The 22,878-nt window shown below is 40.1% G+C and overlaps 1 protein-coding gene across 6 annotated transcripts; it reads right to left on the bottom strand.

The window, feature by feature from the left end:
* Positions 1-8,777: 8,777 nt before the first annotated feature.
* LOC124262690 lies at positions 8,778-22,448 on the bottom strand. Of its 6 annotated transcripts, none has more exons than XM_046697208.1 (13): positions 22,334-22,448; positions 19,020-19,700; positions 17,785-17,976; positions 17,534-17,636; positions 16,354-16,997; positions 15,939-16,042; positions 14,327-14,470; positions 13,145-13,161; positions 12,448-12,581; positions 11,166-11,507; positions 10,703-10,953; positions 10,185-10,356; positions 8,778-10,066 (listed from the first exon to the last, which is right to left on the bottom strand). In XM_046697208.1, the coding sequence occupies exons 2-10, from the start codon at positions 19,694-19,696 to the stop codon at positions 11,387-11,389; spliced, it is 2,136 nt and encodes a 711-aa protein (XP_046553164.1). In that variant the 5' UTR covers positions 19,697-19,700; positions 22,334-22,448; the 3' UTR covers positions 8,778-10,066; positions 10,185-10,356; positions 10,703-10,953; positions 11,166-11,386. The 6 variants fall into 6 exon arrangements, with proteins under 6 accessions (XP_046553164.1, XP_046553165.1, XP_046553167.1 ...); XM_046697209.1 differs by having other exon boundaries at positions 8,778-10,060; XM_046697211.1 differs by having other exon boundaries at positions 8,778-10,356; positions 16,354-16,512; positions 16,852-16,997.
* Between the last annotated feature and the right edge of the window lie 430 nt (positions 22,449-22,878).

Below are 22,878 nucleotides of genomic sequence, written 5' to 3'. Positions count from 1 at the left end.
TGGAAGGCGGACTCCTGGTGAATGTAAGCAGATGGAAAGCAATGGTAATAATATGACAGGGAGACTCCTGGTGAATGTAAGCAGATGGAAAGCAATGGTAATACTATGACAGGGAGACTCCTGGTGAATGTAAGCAGATGGAAAGCAATGGTAATACTATGACAGGGAGACTCCTGGTGAATGTAAGCAGATGGAAAGTAATGGTAATACTTTGACAGGGTGACTCCTGGTGAATGTAAGCAGATGGAAAGCAATGGTAATACTATGTCAGGGAGACTCCTGGTGAATGTAAGCAGATGGAAAGCAATGGTAATACTATGACAGGGAGACTCCTGGTGAATGTAAGCAGATGGAAAGTAATGGTAATACTTTGACAGGGTGACTCCTGGTGAATGTAAGCAGATGGAAAGCAATGGTAATACTATGACAGGGAGAGTCCTGGTGAATGTAAGCAGATGGAAAGCAAGGGTAATACTATGACAGGGAGACTCCTGGTGAATGTAAGCAGATGGAAAGTAATGGTAATACTTTGACAGGGTGACTCCTGGTGAATGTAAGCAGATGGAAAGCAATGGTAATACTATGTCAGGGAGACTCCTGGTGAATGTAAGCAGATGGAAAGCAATGGTAATACTATGACAGGGAGAGTCCTGGTGAATGTAAGCAGATGGAAAGCAATGGTAATACTATGACAGGGAGACTCCTGGTGAATGTAAGCAGATGGAAAGCAGTGGTAACACTATGACAGGGAGACTCTTGGTGAATGTAAGCGGATGGAAAGCAATGGTAATACTATGACAGGGAGACTCCTGGTGAATGTAAGCAGATGGAAAGCAATGGTAATACTATGACAGGGAGACTCCTGGTGAATGTAAGCAGATGGAAAGCAATGGTAATACTATGACAGGGAGACTCCTGGTGAATGTAAGCAGATGGAAAGCAAGGGTAATACTATGACAGGGAGACTCCTGGTGAATGTAAGCGGATCGAAAGCAATACATATGATAATACATCTATGACGGGAGCAAGCGTAAAGTTGGACATTTTGCAGTTAAATACAGGGACAACTTCGTCAGTATTCAGAACGTTTTAATGCATAATTATTTTGATACGTTTTGCAAGGCACCAAATTCGTCAGGTTACGTACTACAATGTAAATATTTAGAATCTGCTAAATGGGTCAATTGTCACAAAATGAATCAAGTTGGTGATAACATTTTGTATTTTGTTATACTCACTCGTGTCCAAGAGATAGTTCTTCTGCTAGGTGAAATCCAAAAACTGTTGGATACATCAACACAGGAATATCAAAGCAAGACTGTAAGAACTCCGTCACTGAAGATGCACGTTGGTGCCAGTGGATGATCTGTGTACCAACGATGCCGTCAGGTCTAAATAAAAGAAAGTGGTAAATGGTTACACCATAGCTATATGTATTTTAATCTTAAATCCCTGATGTCCAATTTATCATTTAAATACTAGGAAGAATAACAAAAAAACATTATGAAAATACATAAGGTGTAAGACACCTAGCGAAAATAGTATTGCCCATATGATCTCACCTTTTAAGTCTATCCCTGCAGTATATCAACACCGGTATGAGACCCAGCCAGTCTCCTATGTTGGAGGTGTCTATGAAGTCAAAATGAAGATTTTCTGGCAAGCCTGTCTCACAAAGTAGAGTTGCCTCTCCTTGCCAGAGGTGGGCCTAACACCGAGAGGGTCAATGTTAATGATTAATAAATCAATATCATTATGTGGACAATATAGGTGACACCCAGCTGTGTTGTAAAACGTTTTCTAGACCGCCGCAAGGCAGGAGTACTACTCGGCTGGGGTTGTAAATACGTCTTAGGGGCAAATTGTGTGAATGGCGGCAACTGCAGGTACAGCAGGATACGCTTACCCCTTCTAGTGAACACCTGGTGTCATCACTGATGTTCAGTGGTCACTCACGGTTTTCACTGCTGTTTTGCCCTTTACACCAAATGGAAACTCTTTCCGAGTATGGTCAGGACTGGGTATTCTTATGCATTGACTTTTTATATTATGCTGACAGCTCATATAACTTTGTAGAAATTTGCTGTAAACGTGTGTACATCGACGCATACCTTGATTATGCATCCCTCTTTAATGGCTGCTTGATAACTCTCCACCCACGTCTTCAGTATCGCCAGACACAGAGAAGACATGGTGACAAGCTTACCGTCGTATCTAACAATAGAGCGTGTTAAATGGGTTTTAACAGTGCTTATGTAAAAGAGATTTATAATGAAAAATATGTATGAAGAAATATATTATGAAACCGATGTAAATGACTGGTTACGCGGAATGATAATACATATGGAAAAGAATAAGGAAACACGTATTCCTATATTCTTTTCCAGGTTTTTTTTCATGCTGTGCATGGCACTGTTGCTGGTGATCTAGATAAGGAACACTTGAACTTTCATGTGTTCCCTTATAGTTTTAGACACGTATATGAACAGATTTCAAAATAAACAATAGTCGGAGCATAACCATTAGAACGGTTTGTAGCTTTGGGGTTGTATATACCGATAAACATGAAGTCACTGCCTTGTACCTGTCCAGTTGAAGGTCCACATCATAGCACAGCAGTGGACAACAGTTGTCTTCAACTTTCCACATATGCTCATAACCTGGCCTGAAGAATGTCGTGTTGCCACAGAACCTCTCAATGACACGTTCAGATGACAGCGGAGCTGAGTTGACCCTCGACACACCAGTCACGACAAATTCCCGTATCTCTTGATACAGTCTAAGGATGAAAACAAGGCACACTTACTTGCTTCAAATACCTTGCAAATAATAGAAATCACTTGTATTGAAAACGTTGACTCGCTCTAATTATTCTGTATATACCATAGTTCTAAAACTGTTTTTCTTCTCAAACATTAATGGACACATCTACTGAATATGGCAACGTAGCCAAAAAGGGCATGCTCAATACCAAACGTTTCACTGATATTTGCGAAACGGCAAACGCGTTGAACACAAAATGATATGTTGAATCATATTCACACATTGGCGGTTACGAGTGGGAGGTGGCTGATCCTGACCAGAAAACACGCCAGTTGACGCACATAAAGAGAAAGGCAACCCATGAAAACATGAGCCTGTGCTGATTTGATGTTTGACTCCTTGGTTGACACTCATACGCCGGCCATCAACAAAATCGAATCTGACATTTACACCGTGTCCAACATTCTTGGCTTATTTACGAAGACTGTGAAGTGGTTTGTTTTCAACATGAGTTTGGATATGCCTCACAAAAGAATCATCTGACAAATTATATGTGTGCAAGAGTGTTCATCACACCACGCTCTCCCATCATAACTGATAAATCTAAACGATTGTGGGAAGGTGATGACATCTGTTGTCTGACATGAATAATCGTGTGAGGCTGTCAATACTCTGAATGTTTTCTTCCGTCCAATCAACAACACTAAAGAAAAAAGATGACTCTATTTGTGGTCTTGACTGAAATACGAGCACTCAGTTCTGAACTCCGTATTTTCTGCTGGAGTTTATACGGGATTGTACAAAACGATCTTAGCGCTAAGGTGACCGTAACTCCCTTAGACTTCATATAGTCTTAGCGCTAAGACTGTTTTGTACAACGGCATCCTGGCCTTCTATGAGTTGGTCAATAAATCCAAACAGATGCGCCGTTAACATAAGGCCGCGCCCTATAATGTGGATCTAACACATTCACTAGGTCATTTAAATACTTCCTCTTCACATGTTTATCTTGTTCTATTTTTTATTGCAATTTGGCTGCATGTATATAAGCAAAATTATTTTCGCCACAAAATCACAATCAGTTCTTTAAGTAGAATTTGAAGCAATGTTTATAAGCACAAGATTACAAACGGTACCTGTCTTTCAGCCGCGGCGTGGACATCAAGTGATCACACATACGTGTCAGTCTAGACGCGATCCTCTGTACCGCTGTATCTGGAAAATAGTCTTGGTACATGTTCCTGATGAAAGCTTCTCTCTTGTCACTTGTCAGTTTACCAGTAATTTCAGCATTCATCCAAGACCTCATTGTTTTTCGGGTGCAGCTTTCCGTTTGTAAGTTTCCAAAATAGACGTCAAAACTGCTTATCGGAACAGTTGACAGTTCTTTCAACACATGCTGCAGTCTCTGGGAGTGATCCTGTGACAAAAGACAGTCGTACCAGATTCCCCACATGAACCTCAAATCCTCATCACTTGCGGGATCGATGGTTCGAACTAGGTATAACAAAATCAAATCTCGTGACAAGACACCATTTTCAACGTCATTCAGATGAATGTTAATGATTTGACCTTCCGACTTCGTGGTGCCATTTCTGTGCAGCACGTGTATGGTGTGTAGGACATTTCTTATGTCACCGCATCCGAGAAACAGCATGTCACATTCCTCAGCAACTTCACAACCATGGGTAATGTCAAGCGACCGTGTGTTCCCCACAGGGTAATACAAATCATGCTCATTGAACCGTACCCGCTCCGACATGTCTTACCTTTCCAAAACACTGAAACGAGTACATACCATAATAAATATCGTCCATGTGTAAAACTATCAATAGATTATGGGTTAGCTTGACCATTTAATATTTTTTGTTATATGTGAATAAGGTATTCCTAATAAGCAACAATAATATTGCAATGACTCAGGTGTATCTAATCGTATTTATTTATTATTTACAAAGTAAGGATACATAAAACATTTGTAAGTTGGATGTACGATATTTGCAATGTATTTTATTTATTTACTGCAGTAAAAGCGTTGACTGACAGTGGGTTGTATACGTCCACAATAGCCGGTAATTTTTAATCAGTTGTACCAAATGTTACGTTTATTTTTGTAGAACATTTTCATTTCAAATCTATGCAGCAAAACTAAAATGAACAATATTGGAACAGATCATTTTGATAAAATAGTAATTTCGTATAAAATATACTTGATCATTTCTGCATAATTTCTGCAACCGTAATGTCTGTTTATAAAACAATGCTTAACAGAAGAAGAAAAAATAATGGTAAAGCTTCATATTAACTGATAATATATCTCTAGCTCAACATGTTATTGACCATGTGTCACCACCCGTTTGTTTACCTGATATCTCCAAAGCGATGCGATAAAGTTCTTCCTGTGCATAATACGATGTTGACTGATGGCCCCACCCTTTCAACTCCTGTATGCTCCAGTTAACAGTTAATAGCCGTCGCTTCACACAGCCCAGCTAGAATTGCGCCTCATAAGCAACTTTTGAAAAAAAGCCGATCCAGATGTCAATACCACCAAGCTGCAGTGTTGTTGCCTTGCATTGTATACGTACATTTGCGTTCGATAGAGAGTAAGCTTTCCCTTCATCTCTCTGTTATTATCAAAAGATAGACATTAAACCAACCTATGTTTAATACGTGTGTTAACCTGTTTAAATATCACACAATCCTTTTCTCTTCACACAAGCCCTGTCTGTCATAATTCAAATTTGGGTTTGTCGCAGTATTATTTCCCGATATCTACACATTGTACAGACCACAGATGGTGTAGCTCGTGGTGGCCTCACAGGTCATTACATAGTTCAATAATTTATGTAGGCCTATATAATACATGTATGCTATATTACGTATGTATATCATATAATGTACATACATACATATATGTGTGTGTGTGTGTGTGTACAGACATATATAATAATATATATATACACACATTATATGATATACATACGTTATAAATAATACTAGCTGACGTTTTGACATAACTCTTAAAGTAGCTCCTTGTGTCGTGGCTGAGTGAAGATACACTATCGAACCGGAATTATCGATTTTATTGACAGTGTTAGCAGCGCTAGAATCCGTGTCAGTAACGTACCGGGCACAAACCGCAGACACCGAGTATGTAGCATTTCGCTTAAAAATTCGTTTGAGTCTCTTACCTTTTTATCAGACTGTGTACTTATCTGCCGCCCATGACAACAACAACTCTTTTCTAGGAATATGCGTGACAGCTTCCTAGTTTCGTTTTAGATTAATTGAAAAGGGAAATAACTCCATAATGTCACTTCATGGTGCATACAGGCCGCCCTCGGGGCCGAAGTTTACCCTTAGGCCATACTACTACTACTACAACTACTACTACTACTACTACAACTACTACTACTACTACTACTACTACTACTACTACTACTACTACTACTACAACTACTACTACTACTACTACTACTACTACTACTACTACTGCTGCTACTACTACTACTACTACTACTACTACTGCTGCTGCTGCTGCTGTTGTTACTACTACTGCTACTACTACTGCTGCTACTACTACTACTCCTACTACTACTGCTGCTACTACTACTACAACAACAACTACTTCTACTGCTACTACTACATTAACAACAACTACTACTGCTACTACTACTTCAACGTCTTTAGCTACTATACCTACAATGTTACATCTGCATTAACTGATACATTTCCGACTGCAAATGACTGCGGTCACACATAGGATATTTCCGATCTCTTGTGTGTTTGGCATGGTTCATTAAGGTCAGATAATGGTTGATATTAAACGGTACGAGCTGAATGTACGAATATGCGTTTGGCAGTGTGCAATATAAATGATAAAATGGTCCTGGTCAAATGAAATAATGGGATAACACCTTAGTTACTTAGTACAGTTTTACTTCCATAAGTCATCACCATCATGCTGAACAAATCTTGAAGGCATAGTTATATTTAGCTTGTCGCTTTATCAAGAAAGGTATTTCTTAAAACATCATCATTAACTGCTTGTGGAAGAAGATGTAAACCGTTGTCAGGGTAAAGGCAGTTGACCTTTTCGATGGGTACTTGCACTCGATAAAGAGGTACTTGTTTCACACAATCAATTCTGAATCCCAGTAGTAAATCATTCAATACGTGACAAAAGTTTATGAAGCATATATATAAGTAGAGCATTCTGAAAGCGAGGCTCAGTTGATAATCAGCCAAACATCATTAGGAAATATGTTCTCGAGGTACGATATGACCCATTAATTAATTAATCCCGGTATGTTCCACCTCGTAGTAATGATTAAATGTATTGTTTTATTTACTAATGCAACATACAGTGTAACATTTGTCGTCAGCCTTTGAATAGTTCGGTTTGTGAGTGAGTGAGTGAGTTTAGTTTTACGCCGCATTCAGCAATATTCCAGCTATATGGCGGCGGTCTGTAAATAATCGAGTCTGGACCAGACAATCCAGTGACCAACAGCATGAGCATCGATCTGCGCAATTGGGAACCGATGACATGTGTCAACCAAGTCGGCGAGCCTGACCAACCGATCCTGTTAGTCGCCTCTTACGACAAGCATTGGTTACTGAAGGCTCATTCTAACCCGGACCTTCACGGATCTGTTCGGTTTGTACATGGACAAGTCATAAGTATATTGAACTTGGTGGCAGGCTATTTCTGTTCTCTCTCGTACATTCGCACTGGTGCAGAATATGTGTGTATTGAACGCTCAATACAATGACAATAAACTTCGTTGTCAAGCGAGTAAACAAAACATCAATCGTTAAGTGTCACAGAGAGCATATCAACACTGGTTCAGAGAATCAATAAGTGGAGTGTTTGAGAAGCGTCTGGATGTGCAGCTTAGGCGGTAACATTATGTAATTGTAACGAAAGTGCAAACTACTTGTGTGAATCAGTAATTACTTTGTTTGTACTTAATCCGTTGTTATTCGGTTTTAATCTCCCGGTTTTATCTGTTTTGGACTTTCAAGAAAGACTAAAGGTTTTTCTTTCAGTCCTGGGAGGTGGGGTAGTCTAGTGGTTAAAGCGTTGGCTCGTCACGCCGAAGACCCGGGTTCGAATCCCCACATGGGTACTATGAGTGAAGCCCATTTCTGGTTTCCCCCGCCGTGATATTGCTGGAATATTGCTAAAAGCGGCGTAAAACCAAACTCAGTCAGTCAGTCAGTCTTTCAGTCCTAAATAAGACCAGCTGTCAGTTTCTACTTGTGAACTTATCTATGCTGATTTCTCACTGGTAAATATGTCATAAATGTTTTATTTCACATGAATCTTCCCTACAACCGCATACACCAGTGAAGATCTGGGTAAGAATTGGTCTTCAGCATCCCATGCTTGTCATAACAGGCGACTAACGGGACTTGGTTGACACATGTCACTGTATCCCAGTTGCATAAATCGATGCTCATGATGTTGATCACTGGATTATCTGGTCCACACTGGATTATTTACACACCGCCGCCATATAACTGGAATATTGCTGAGTGCGGCGTTAAACAACAACCCAACCAGCCAACCAACCAGCCAGCCAGCCAGCCAGCCAAGCAACAACGCATACATTATGTTCAGTAACCCAGTGTTTTCTAACTGAGCATCAGGTGCGGAGGATGAAGTACGAGTTCAGTCAGCACATGGTTTGTCGCCTACTGGATGGTGCACGTCCTAGCTTCACAGGGCTGTAGGTGAAAAGTGAATCCAACATCGACAAAAGGGTTTGGGTTGGATGTCATTCCACGACTAAACATTCTGTCCAGGTGGGAATGGTAAGACATCGGAGGATAGGTGGAGGGTATAGTGTCCAGCATCCGTCTCATCCTCTCCCTACTTCCCCTTCAGGTCTACCTACTCCCACGTCCTCAATCTTAGCCGTGAACCTTCACATCCCAGCCCCTAAAACCCCGCACCCTTTCAACAAAAGAAGCACCATTTTGATTTCCATGACGCAAAAACGTAGGACACAAGTGACTTTATTACACAACTTACAAACTTGAAAAATACCAATCAGTTAAGCAAACACAAGTTCAGTGGTTGAAGTCAGGGTTAAGGATGTGAAGGCAAATCCAGGTGTCCCTATTCTCAAATACACTGAAAGGCGAGCTGTCTGTATATGAAACGTCTCACCATACAATTATGACATACAATTATGTTATGGACATGTTTCTGAGTGTGTTCTTCAGCTATTGTGAACCAAGTCCGAATTTCAACATATTTATTTGAACTCCTCCATATCTAAAATCTCCTTATGGCTAGCTATTGATAGTACAGTTTGAGTCCCTGTCATTGTATTCGCATTTGTGAGACGTGTGGCGTTTACACAGCTACGTATATGAAATACTTACGTTATCTGTCAATGTGATAAACAAGCAGCATCGGCAATTTATTCATCAATTGAAAATGCGTATTATAATAAATACATAAATTACATGAATTACCTATATATGTAAATTGCGGGGATTTCATACTACATCCCCAGGACCAAAGTCTGTCGTATTTGGATAGCTGTGTGTCATCGTTAACATCAACTACTGGTTTTATCTGACCAAATGCTGCTGAGTTATAGCTGAATGCGGCATGAAGTTATTACAGAATCTACTCATCCACTAATTCATAGATTTTCCTATTGATTACGCTTGATTACAAATGATATCTGATTTTAACATAGTGATATCACTAGCACGTATAAAGTAGGAACACTTATAGACGACAGCCAAATTGTTTCTTAGGAGCTTGTCAGTTGTATGTGATAAATAAGGTGCTGATGCTTAGAGAACAGTTACTTATTTATCCTATTCATTAATTACATATTGCCAGGCAAAACCTAATTGTGCCGATAGCAAAAGTGCGAAGTTATTGATCTGTTGTGGGTCCTTACTTAAAACTATTATGTGAACTTTCTCACAACTATGCCTACATGGCTGACATAAACATCTGTAGGCCTGCATATTGCGAAACTGCAGCCCTTTCAAACGACGGTAGCATCATCTACATTCTAACCTTACACACAGTATCAGTATTGCTTTCAGGTGAAGCTTAAGATGGAATATCGCTGGCGCGTGTGTTGTGGCAGATTCACAGACGTTCCCGTGGACTGTCCAGGCTTTCCTGTTGTTTAATACTCTGCCTCAGTAGAACACCAGGCTGCATCCGGAACACCTTACTGTCTTCTGAGATCTAACACAACTGTCACTAACAGCACCAGAACCAGACATCGCTCCAATGTCCATTTCTCCGGAACAGCTTAAACTACGAAATTATACAGAATTAGGGACTATACTTATTCAAGGTTCATAAGCAAAGCACATGCAGTATACTCAGTAAGTAATAAACTCTTATGCTACGCTTCCTTTATACATGAACTTACAAAGAGAACTAAACATTTCAGGCATGTCTTCCTCGAACTTCAAAGCATATAGTTCCTTGTTAGGATATCTCCCTCTCAGAATGGTTCTTGTCATCCATCTTCTGTCCTCAGGCTGATATTGAATCATTCGAATGGAATTGACTTCTAGAAGCTTCACCAACAAAGCATATCCCTGTCAATGACAAACACACATGCACAATCATCACGGACACGGAGGTTATGACGTTGATGCTATAAATATAAACTTAGTTGTGTAATCCAATGTTCCCAATAATAATATTAGATAGACGGTTATTCTGAACACAAAAATAGTCACTGTTTTCTGGTTTAGACGTATTTAGCGGCTGCTGGCATATAGCTGAGGGAGCATACGCTGAGTATTGTGCAACAATCAAAACATAGGGAGCAGAATAGGTTACCACAAGTTCCTTGTACATACACTGAACACATAGAGCCAGCAGTCTGGTATAATCAGTTAGACTGCAGTATCTCATTTTGTTTATATCAGTAATATTTACCTTGCTAAGATTTGGAGAAGATGATGGGTCCATTTCCACACATGTCTTCTTCGTTTGTTTCCATGGTAAGATTTCTTCATCCGTGATTTTCTTTGGCTAACCAGATCATCAGCTTTGTCAAAATCGAAAAACGTCAAAAAAAGGGTAGGTTTGTTCTCGTGGATCTTCAGATCTTCCAAACGAAGCATGTTGTTTGCTCTCTTGTCAGGATTTGTGACACTTTGAGCTCTAATCGTGATGAGTTTTGGCAGCTATGAAGAAAACATGCAAAGGCAAGAATGAAAGTCCAGTATTTCACTTGATATACCAGTGCATACACAGATGGAAACATACGCACCCTTGTATAATATTTTACTTTTATCATGAATTCTATCACTCTTTCGCAACATATCCTACAGTTAAAACAGCAAGTAACTGGCATAACTATCCAAAAGAATCGATATTTAATGTACAAACCACCTACCCCAAATGAAAACGGGGCCTTTATCAAGATGAACTCCATAAGAAATCTAAGCTGTTCTTTCGGCGACATGTGGTGTGACAGACTCGCTGGAGACGAGAGGCACATGCTTCCAACGTACGTCTCTATTGTTTCTTTACCGCTTTCCGAGAGAGGAAAGTTCGGGAGATCAGCAACAGAGCTTGTGTGGAGCTTGTTCCAGGGCAAAACTCGTTCACCGAGAGTCACGTCAGCATCCTTGACAAGACGAGCTTCAATTTTCCCCTCTTCCTTGACACTTTAACGTTGCTTGTGTTCAAAGCGATTCCACATGAAAGACTTAGCGTTTGTCTAAAGCTTGATTGGCTGAAGCACGAAAAGTAATACATTAAGAAAACCTTGGATATACAGGAATCATTTAACACCTGCATCATTTCCTTCAACCAGAGACCATATAATATGGTCTCTGCTTCAACATCCCCCACCATAGCATAAAACAGGTGAAATGATCAATGCTTTGGAGAATAATCGAGACTGGCTTACCTCTGGCACTGACGTTATACATTTACAGCACATCTGAATATAGTTAAGTATGGATTCACGAACTGTTTTTGAACGTCTATAACAGTTCCATACCTACGCCCATCTTGCATATAGTAACGTTTTAACACATTGTGGCATGATAAAGTCCACACAGCATAACAATTAACAATGGACATCCAGTATGGACATTCCGGGCAACAGCTGCACGATTTAGTACATACAAATCCCAACAATATGGTGAATACAACAGCATCACTTTGTTTGTCATTTTGATTTGAGGTATATTTGAGGTGAGGTGAGGTGAAATTGGGTTTAACGTCGTACTTGAGAATATTTCGCTCATATGACGACGTAGGTATATTTGAAGGTTACAGTGGTCCGTTTATATAATTTTTACCACTTATTTATCCTTTATATCCAAATCAATCTGTTTGTAGGAATGGCTATTCAATTGACGTTACGTCGTTTGGACATCTGCTATTTCGGGGAAAAAAACAATTTCAAATTTTTGTAGGTGTTAAGAAAACATCTCTATCCCTGTCAAGAGTCGTATCGGTATAAAAACCATGCTTGTTTTCCCTGTTTAATAAGGACAAATAGAACAATAACTAACCTCACCTTGCACCTTGAAAAGGTTAAAATCAACGTGTTCAGTCATCTAAAGGAGTTCAAAGGGATGTGGAGAAACAGTGGAAAGTCCACACACATTGCAAGTTGTAAGATTTTCGTTTTACTAATGATTAGACTCAAAACAAAAACTCACCCATTGTGGCTGTTCTGTAGAACCATAACATATGGATCTCCATCTACACAATCCATGCTGACTGTCCCCTTCTTCAGACATTCTGGGTCGGTTTGGATGGTCACAAGATAATGATCTGTGTACTCAATCAGGGTCTGTAAACAGTGTACAACTTGGTATATGTAGCGTTAACAATCTGGCTTGCTTTTAAATAAAAAACGACCTGGGATTATTATAAACAGAATCGATTTTTGTTTGATGAAGTAGGATACAAATATCAAGAGGACGATTGAAAAGCTGTTTCAATAAAAACATATATTCTGCTCACCACTCTGATCCCAGGAATTGGATCACTTTGGCTTTCTTCACAAATACTGCTGACACACCGTGAGTAAACCACTTTGCTTGTCGTTGAAAAGCGGAGAATGTTTTTGAGCTTTTAAACTTGCTGTAATAGTCCTATTTCTTTCTATGATATTATTTTTGGTATATGGAACACATTTTCTAATTCTTGCAGGATTGTTGATGTTTCTACAGCCGCTATTGTATATACCAATGGTATTGCAGTAATAGGCATTGATATATAAACCTAGATATTTTCCAAATACAATTGTTGCATTTTCGTATTAGATGTTCAATGTTACAGATTTGAGTGCCAACTATTACTTCTATTGAGAAATCAACACGTTACAATCATAATCATGTAAAATGTACTTACATTGCGTTTCGTCGTGGCTGTGGTTTGAATTCACAGGTTGGCATCAGATGTTTGTTTTTATGTAAAAGTATAAACAATACAATTCATTAGACTAGTTATACCATAATATATATACAATTGTAACTGATGAATACACGCGTACGTCTTGTTTAATCTGAAGCACAAAACCTCTGAGAAAACAGCACGAAGTCAGTAGTATCGTTCTATGCATAAGCAGCACAGTCCCGCCCATTATGTGTTGAACTATACAGGAATCAGCAACCCCTCAGTGGGCGTGGCGTTCATGTCTTTCAGTTCATGAATAAATTATTGGGCGGTTTGCCAATCAGTTGCCACGAAATCGCTTGCAATTCATTCACATCATTATATCACGTCGAATGAAATTACAGATATTGTGGGTATTCAAGATACTTCAGAAACTCGAAGACACAACCTTAAAAAGGTGATTATTTCAAACATGTAAGAGTGTTGTAAATAGTTTGTTCATTGTATACAATCTGTGAATAGGAGTGATAATTAATACTGATAGGTATGTTAAGGTGTATATTTAAACTGTTATCTCACGAAATGACAGACAGACACAAAATATATATACAGTAAAGAGGCCCTCGCCCATGATACAATCAGATTGACACAATGTCATAAAATGAAACATATTTATCACTTCAAACGTAAACACACTTGAATCTTCACAACACTCATGTGTTTGAACTGATTTTTTTACACATATTGCGTCTCTTTACGGATGAGTATCAACATCATGACTAAGAGTGAGTGAGTGAGTTTAGTCTTACGCCGCACTCAAGACTAAGAAAATTGATGGTTGCTTATCAGTGCATGTTTTAAAACAATTAAAATCGAACTATGAAATGGGAAGAGTGGATCTCGTCGTTACAGCAATAAATAAGAAAAGAACGAGTTTAAGCGCTATTAACATGTGAGAAGTTTCAGTTTTGTTTGAAGCTGTTTAAGGGAAAAAATATGATTATTTAAAAGAAAGGACTGAATTATTGTCAACTGACAACATTACATAGGGAATAAGTTCTAAATATGTAGAGACATTTAAGAAAGATGGATGGAAAGCTTTGATCGACTTTCAGACGACGTTGTATACCTTTGAGGAGAGCATTTTCTGGACAAATAGAAATCAGGAGTTTGTTTCCATAACGACGCTAGAGTTACCTTTAGCAAAATTCTGAACCCTTTGCAGAATATTTTCCGTTGCACTTTTGACACACGCCTTTATGACATGTCCTAAGGGACCTTGATCGTCTAAACCAGGACATGTTTTCACCTTTTCAAGTGCTGCAGATACTGCGTCTGATGCTGAAATATATACCAATCAATAATCTTTTTTATGTTTTACAATACGGCAAATAGTTTTATGTTCATGCTGCATGTTCTGAAAAATTATTTTAAGTACCTTACATATAAAACCAAATATAGTATAAAACACATTAGGGAACTGGAACAGGGGAAACAACAACATTGTCACTAACATCACCCCTTAACATCATCCCCTAACACCTCACCATTGTCACTCAACATCATGTCCCCAAACCGTTCTCCGGCGTCACCCCCAGCACCATCCCCGACATCGTCCCCTAACATCGACCCCATCCCCCACATCGACCTCAAACGTCGTCACCCAAAATCGACACCATCCCCCACATCAACCTCAAACATCGTCACCCAACATTGACCCCATCCCACAAACATCAACCTCAAACATCAAACATCGTCACCCAACACCCAACATCGACCTCCATCCCCACATCGACCTCAAACATCGTCACCCAACATCGACCCCATCCCCACATCGTCCCTCAAACATCGTCACCCAACATCGACCCCATCCCCCCATCGACCTCAAACATCGTCACCCAACATCGACCCCCATCCCCTCACATCGACCTCAAACATCGTCACCCAACATCGACCCCATCCCCCCCACATCGACCTCAAACATCGTCACCCCATCGACGACCTCAAACATCCACCATCGCCCTCAAACATCGTCACCGAACATCGACCCCTCCCCACATCGACCTCAAACATCAACACCTGAACCCCATCCCCCAAACATCGACCTCACATCGACCTCAAACATCGTCACCCAACATCGACACCCTCCCCACAGACATAGTCGCCCTAACATCGACCCCCATCCCCACATCAACCTCAAACATCGTCACCCAATATTGACACCCTCCCCCACAAACATCGTCTTCCAACATCGACCCCTCCCCACATCACCCATCGCCCTAAAACATCGACCCCATCCCCACATCGACCTCAAACATCGTCACCCAATATCGACCCCATCCCCCACATCGACCTCAAACATCGTCACCCAACATCGACCCCATCCACCACATCGCCCTCAAACATCGACCCCCATCCCCCATTCGACCCTCAAACATCAACCCCTGAACATCGACCCCATCCACCACATCGACCTCAAATATCGTCACCCAATATCGATCCCCTCCCCCACATCACCCTCAAACATCGTCACCCAATATCGACCCCATCCAGCACATCGACCTCAAACATCGTCACACAACATCGACCCCCTCCCCCACATCGCCCTCAAACATCGACCCCTCAACATCGACCCCATCCAGCACATCGACCTCAAATATTGTCACCCAACATCGACCCATCCTCAGAAAAATGTGGACGTCAATCGTATGTCTGACAAACGTTTTGTCGTTGACTATTCATAGATAGATTTATGTATATATAAGCAGTACGGGGAAATATTTTAGATTAATCGTCTTGGGTCACATACCTTTTTCATCAAGTGTAATAGCTGTTAGATTTTTCTGCTCCCGAGCTGTTTTCCATTTCAAGGTCAACTTTGTACGTAGGGGAAACTGAGTTGGCGGGACACTCCTGGTCAGTGAAGTGACAGGGTACTTGGTCATGGTCAATTTGTGTCACGAATCATAACCAACAACATTTACGCCAATTAACTATAATTGATAGAATCATCACGGCCTTTTACGCAAAGTGGATTTTATCTCTGCGGATATTTGACACTTTAAATCTCAATTTAGGTTTCAAGTGAAGTGGCGTTGGTGAACACAGGTGTTCTTTAGAAATGGCACCATGTGTTCGACCGTATGTTCCGTCAATTTGTGCAAACATGATCTGTATTAATTGTCCTACATTTGTGCTGTAACAAAGCAATCTCGGGTACTTACTCATGTCCAAGAGAGAGTTCTTCAGCTAGGTGTAAACCAAACACTGTCGGATACATCAACACTGGCACATCAATGCAGCCAGAAAGATACCTTTCCACTGAAACGACGCCTTTTAATCTTGTGTAGTCAAAACTCTCTGTCCTCAGCACTCCGTTAGGCCTGAACAGTAACATATTAAGCAGATTAACATGAATGATTGAGTTAGTGAATGTAACACCACTACGAACTGTGTTTTTGCTATTGGAGGTGGGTCTGCCAGGGAACCTCCTGCAGGTTTTACCCTGCACCACTGAAACGCATGACGAGGGTGATCGGGAAGAAAGGGGTTCGAACCGATGACTTTGTGGCACGACTGAGAGACAAAATTCTACAAAGAGAATTGTGGCCCCATGACATCTTTCGATACATTGTCTCCCATTTCTTTTCATTAATGGTTGGTAAAATAGTGTTCTGACATCATATTTGATTTGGTCAGGCAACATTAATTGGGATACTTGCTGTTTCAGTCTGTTGCGAGAACAACTCAGCACAGAGACCAGACCGATTTTATCTGCCAAATTGGATGTATCGATGAAGTCAAACCGGAGACTTTCTGGCAGGTCCTTCTCGCACACTTCGGTTGCCTCTCCCAGCCACATGTAGATCTACCAAACAGTACACCATTAACAGTGAGTGAGTGAGTGAGTGAGTGAGTGAGTGAGTGTGAGTTTAGTTTTACGCCGCGCTCAGCAATATTCCAGCGATATGGCGGCGGTCTGAAAATAATCGAGTCTGGACTAGACAGTCCAGTGATCAACAGCATGAACATCTATCTACGCAACTGGAATGCGATGACATGTGGCAACCCAGTCAGCAAGCCTGACCACCCGATCCCGTTAGTCGCCTCTTACGACAAGCATGGGTTACTGAAGATCAATATTCTAACCCGGACCTTCACGGGTCACCATTAACAGTACAAATAACAAATGTATTAACAATACACTATATGGGATACATAAGGAGCTTTTAAACAACGTTTTCAAACGTTTGTTTTAGCGACGGAATGTGCGTGTGTGCGCCGGTGCGTGCGTGCGTGCGTGCGTGCGAGGAGGATATCTATGAATGGCGTCGAAAATACTGCTGTTTCTTGTTTCAACCTAAATCGTGTTTTTTTTACTTTCATTCTGTATAGCGTCTGTACCTTGAGAATACAGCCATCTTCCATTGCTGCCTGGAAACATTCCACCCACTTCTTTAGCATCTCCATGCAGAGGGAGGCGAGAGTCACCTTACACCCATCGTACCTAGGTGTGACCATAGTCCACGTGAGCATACAAAAATATATAGCAACGACAACTTTGTATGCACGAACACGTAAATGCATAGAAATACATCTCTCTGAACATATTTGCTGTGTGAAAACAAAATAACTCTTTAATAATGTTTCTATACCTGTGGAGTTCAAGGTCGATGTCGTGAGATAGGTATGGACAGCAATCGTCAGGGACAGTCCATATATTCCATCCAGGTCTCAACAGGGTCATGTTGCCACTGAAGCTATCCACCACCCGTTTAGACGAGAGCGATTGTAAATTGACCCTCGTAACTCCAGTTGTGATATAGTCGCGGATCTCCTGATGGTATCTGCTCATATTAAAGAAACATATTAAACAAACAGAGTGAGAGAGTTTAGCTTTACGCCGCATTTAGCAATATTTCAGCAATATCACGGCCGGCGACACCAGAAATGGGCTTCACACATTGTGCCATGAAACGATGGTGAATCGAACCAAGGTCTTCGGCTTGACGGGCGAACGCCTTAACCACTAGGCTACCCTACGCCCCTTAAACAAACAGACGAGTCGCAGCAAGGACATTGTCTTGGTGTCGAAGATATACAATATTTAGTTATTTTCTCCTGCTCCTCCTGAAAGGATCCCATACCCACAACCACTGATTTGTCATTTGCAGTTATACAAGCCTATTGATGGGGTAATATTAGTCCTTTTTTGAGGATTTGGGGAACGATCTATTAAATTATTGTCGATTTATTGATATTTTTTTCTTCACACAAAAAGATACTGTATTATGTCAAGAGAAATAGGCACTGACGCTTGTCAAATAACGAAGTCATATGAAACAACTGTACTCAGTATATATGTTTAGTAAATATGTCTGTTACATTAATTTGCCTAAATCATGCCTTCTGGTAGTCTTTAGTACGGTAGGATATGATTATTTTGTCAATAGCCAAGAAACTGTTTGATATGACATGTGTAGATATGGCAATTATCCTAACATACAGACAAAGGTGAAGGTCACCTTACACCTGTCGCACCATCGCAATTATAACATTGAGACGGACTTCTCTTGAACTTTAAAGCCCATTAGATTAAATTTGCTAGTATGTTGTACAAGGATGGCAGCGATATAGAATTAATGTGCTCTGTCATTGTTTACATTTTTATTTATTTCCGGTCGTTCTCAAGGAATCCATTCATTTGATCAATTACGGAATCAATCGATATGGAAAAGGATAGAATAGAATAAATATATAGAGATATGATTGAAGCGATGTTCGAAATAACGAAAACCACTGTGCATGTTTATGCTACTCTGATGTCCAACCTGACTGCTAGTTGAATACATGGAGGCGTGGCTCGTATGCTAATGAGTAGGTGACATACCTGTCCTTGAGTCGCTGTACTTTGTCAAGGCGACCACACTGGGCACTCACTCTCTGTGTAATCCAGTCTACTGCTGTCTGTGGTAGGTCAACTTTAGGACGGACCATTTGTCCTGTTGACCAGTCCATGAATAACTTCGGCACGTTTGTTCTGTACAGAGAGTTTAGGAATTCCCATCTCGTATCTCTCATTTGTTTACCATTCATTTCGAATTTCTCCATACCTAGAAGAGCCCTTTTGATGGAGACTTCACTTTTCATATTTCCAAAATACACTCCATTATTGCCAGACTGGACTAACGACACTCTTTTCATCACTTGCTTCAGCCTCTGTAGGTGTTCCTGTGACAACAAGACATCGTACCAGACTCCCAAAAGAAACTTCAAATCTTCCGAGTTATTTGGATCAATTGTTCCAGCGAGGTACAGCAAAATCAGATCGCGTCCCAAGATACTGTCTTCAATGTCATTGAGGTGGATGTTGATTGTCTGATCTTTTGATTTTGTGGTTCCTCTTGTCTGAAGCTCGTGAATGGTGTGTAGGACGTTCCTGACATCCCCACACCCAAGTAACAGCATGTCACACTCCTTGTCAACCTGACATCCAAGCGTCACATCAACTGGCCTCGTGTTTCCAATAGGAAAATAGGACATTGCATTGTGTGTGGCCGTCCCCATATTGCTGTAACATATACCGTATAAAAGTATAAATCAATAGTGGCGGTTCCAAAACTGGCTGCAGTAATTGTTCAGTGAGTTAGTTACAAGCACAATTCCCATAAACGCGGTCACGTGTGAAAGAGTTGACGGGAACTAAATGCGGTCACGTATGAAAGAGTTGACGGGAACTAAATGCGGTCACGTATGAAAGAGTTAACGGGAACTAAACGCGGTCACGTATGAAAGTGTTGACCGGTACTAAACGCAGTCACATATGAAAGAGTTGACGGGAACTAAACGCGGTCACGTATGAAAGAGTTGACGGGAACTAAACGCGGTCACGTATGAAAGTGTTGACGGGAACTAAACGCGGTCACGTATGAAAGAGTTAACGGGAACTAAACGCGGTTACGTATGAAAGCGTTGACCGGTACTAAACGCGGTCACGTATGGAAGAGTTGACGGCGGTCAATGAAAGAGTTGACTAAAAGAGTTGCGGTCACGTATGAAAGAGTTGACGGGAACTAAATGCGGTCACGTATGAAAGAGTTGACGGGAACTAAACGCGGTCACGTATGAAAGAGTTAACGGAACGAGAACTAAACGCGGTCACGTATGAAAGCGTTGACCGGTACTAAACGCGGTCACGTATGGAAGAGTTGACGGGAACTAAATGCGGTCACGTATGAAAGAGTTGACGGGACCGAAACGTGTATGAAAGAGTGAAAGGAAACTATATGAGGTTACGTACATGTATGATAGAGTTAACGGAAAGTAAATTCGTTCAACTCGTTATTAACTTAGTAAGGACTGTACAGTATGTTGGATTTAAGTTGGGGAAGTTGTAAAAAGTGTATAATTTATGCACAAACATTATAACATAAACCGATTTAATTTGTGACTACCACAGAAGTATCGAATGGAATGCGTTACCGGACAAGGGTGTGTGTGTGTGGATCACATGAAGTGTCGCAGACGAGATTACACTTCCTTATACTGCCCATTGATTTTCAGTAAATCTGTTATCTTCTCATGACAGAAGCACCCATATAGCCCAGCGGATAAGTGATCAACTTGTGCACTTTGTGTTACAAGCATGAAATTTGGCATGATTGTAGCTTATACCCTTCTTATTAAATAAAGATCGAGAGACCTGCAGATTTTTTATATTTTTCATAATTTGGGGGAAAGTGAAAAAAAAATCATTTTGTGTACTAACTTATTTTAAAATTCTTCAACTCTCATAAGTCATATATCAAATTGTAGGGAAATCATAGCTGATCATTTTCCATCTATACATGCCTTTTATCTTTAACGGTTAGGTCTACGAAAGTCAATATCAATATCATGACTACCCGAAAATGGGAAAATTGGCGGCCATTTTTCAAAATAGACTACATCAGACTACATCAGTAAAATAAGTATGAGATCACCCATGATCTAACATATTTTTATCATTTCTTTGCAAATTCAATACGAGAAGCCTAGCAGATTTGGGCCATTTTTCATTTTTTTTTTTTATTTGGGGAAGGGGCAAAATTGAATTTTTTTTAAATTTATATTTTAACTCAATTTTAAATCCTCATGATTTATGTATCTAGAATATTGTGAGAATAGATGGAAGTTTATTTGAAGGAATATTTCATTAGATTTACTTACAGGTTTAATGTATGAGCTTGGTTGGCTATAGATCACTTATAAAAATACATATCAAAATCAACACAAACATGTTTCATTTCAACATCAATTTTTAACAGATATGAAAAATATAAAAAATCTGCGAGGCCTCTCGGTCTGTATTTAATAAGAAGGGTATAAGCTACAATCATGCCAAATTTCATGCTTGTAACACAAAGTGCACAATTCAGTGAAAAAACTGCACTTATTCGCTGGGCTAATACTTTCTGCCTCAGTACAACACTTCTGTCATTCGCCACTCAGAAGAAAGTATACGACTGTTTAGGAATAACATAGATATGATTATGGAGTGGAGATATGACTGTTGAGTATTAAAGGCTAATTCTTAATTGACCATACTTAACTGATACTAAAAGTATTAGAAAAGACAATGTAGCAAGTATGTTTTCTGCATGATGCCAGAGAGCCAGCAAAGGACACAGTTATGTCAAGCAAGGAATGTTGTGAAATATGAACACTTGATATAAAGTCCACTGCAAAGAGAAATGCGTGGTAACAATTTGTTTTAAACATTAATTATTACCAAAGCTATAGCCGACCTAGATGTGAGAAGATTCAATAATGTGGTATAAACACGGAGATGACTTTCACAAACTGATCTCAGTTTCAGGTATGCGTGTACCTGTTCTTGTGACATGTGTGTTCCCAAATCGGTTCAGACCGGCAAAAGACGTGAGCCCAACGTAGAACATATATCTCTTCTGGTCAAATGCAAATAATAGACACGGGTCATGTGGCATAGCCATTCAGTATTCAATGTTGTATTCAATTCTGTACGGAAAGCTAACTATACAAGGATGTATGTATATTTTGATGCATTGAAATGATATTCTGTGTCTGACCTTTACTCAGTACGTAAATAAATAAATGTGTGATCAAATGTTATGTGGCCTGTCGCGATCTGAATGTTCGTGCATCACATTTCATTACTACGATATTGTCTCAATCTAGTCTTACCTTGATTCTGAACAACGCAATACCCCTACAGTCAGTGGTCGGTGAATAGGTACAATACACAACGCCCTAGCAACAAACGCTTCTCGGAAACCACCCGTTGACAAGAACTGGTCTACTTTCGTTTCATCATATAAAGGGATATAACTGTGTTTGTAACTTCAGACATCAGCCATCCAGAGGGAACATGAAGTTAGAAACGGATTCGGGATTGGGGATTAGGGATTCGAATCCCGAATCTGAATATTTTTTTCATATTCAGGATTCGAATCCCGAATCTGAATATTTTTTCACATTTGGGATTCGAATGATGAATCTGAAAAAAAAAATTCATATTCATCCCGAATCTGAATATTTTTTCCATATTCGGGAAACGATTCCCGAATCTGATTTTTTTTCAGATTCGGTATTTTAGCACATTCGACACTCGGCATTCGGTATTTGAACTCTTATATTTCATCCCCCTTCTAATGTACTAGGTGCTCGTTGTATACCTGGGTAACTACAGTTTCCGATATTTGAACCTCAAATCTGAGTTTTCTCAACAT

This window comes from Haliotis rubra, unplaced genomic scaffold, assembly GCF_003918875.1.
Source record: "Haliotis rubra isolate DU_JTF1 unplaced genomic scaffold, ASM391887v1 Scf85, whole genome shotgun sequence".
In the NCBI taxonomy this organism is placed as follows: domain Eukaryota; kingdom Metazoa; phylum Mollusca; class Gastropoda; order Lepetellida; family Haliotidae; genus Haliotis; species Haliotis rubra.
Note: the sequence above shows the minus strand (reverse complement) of the source record. Positions and strands in the feature narration are given on the sequence as shown.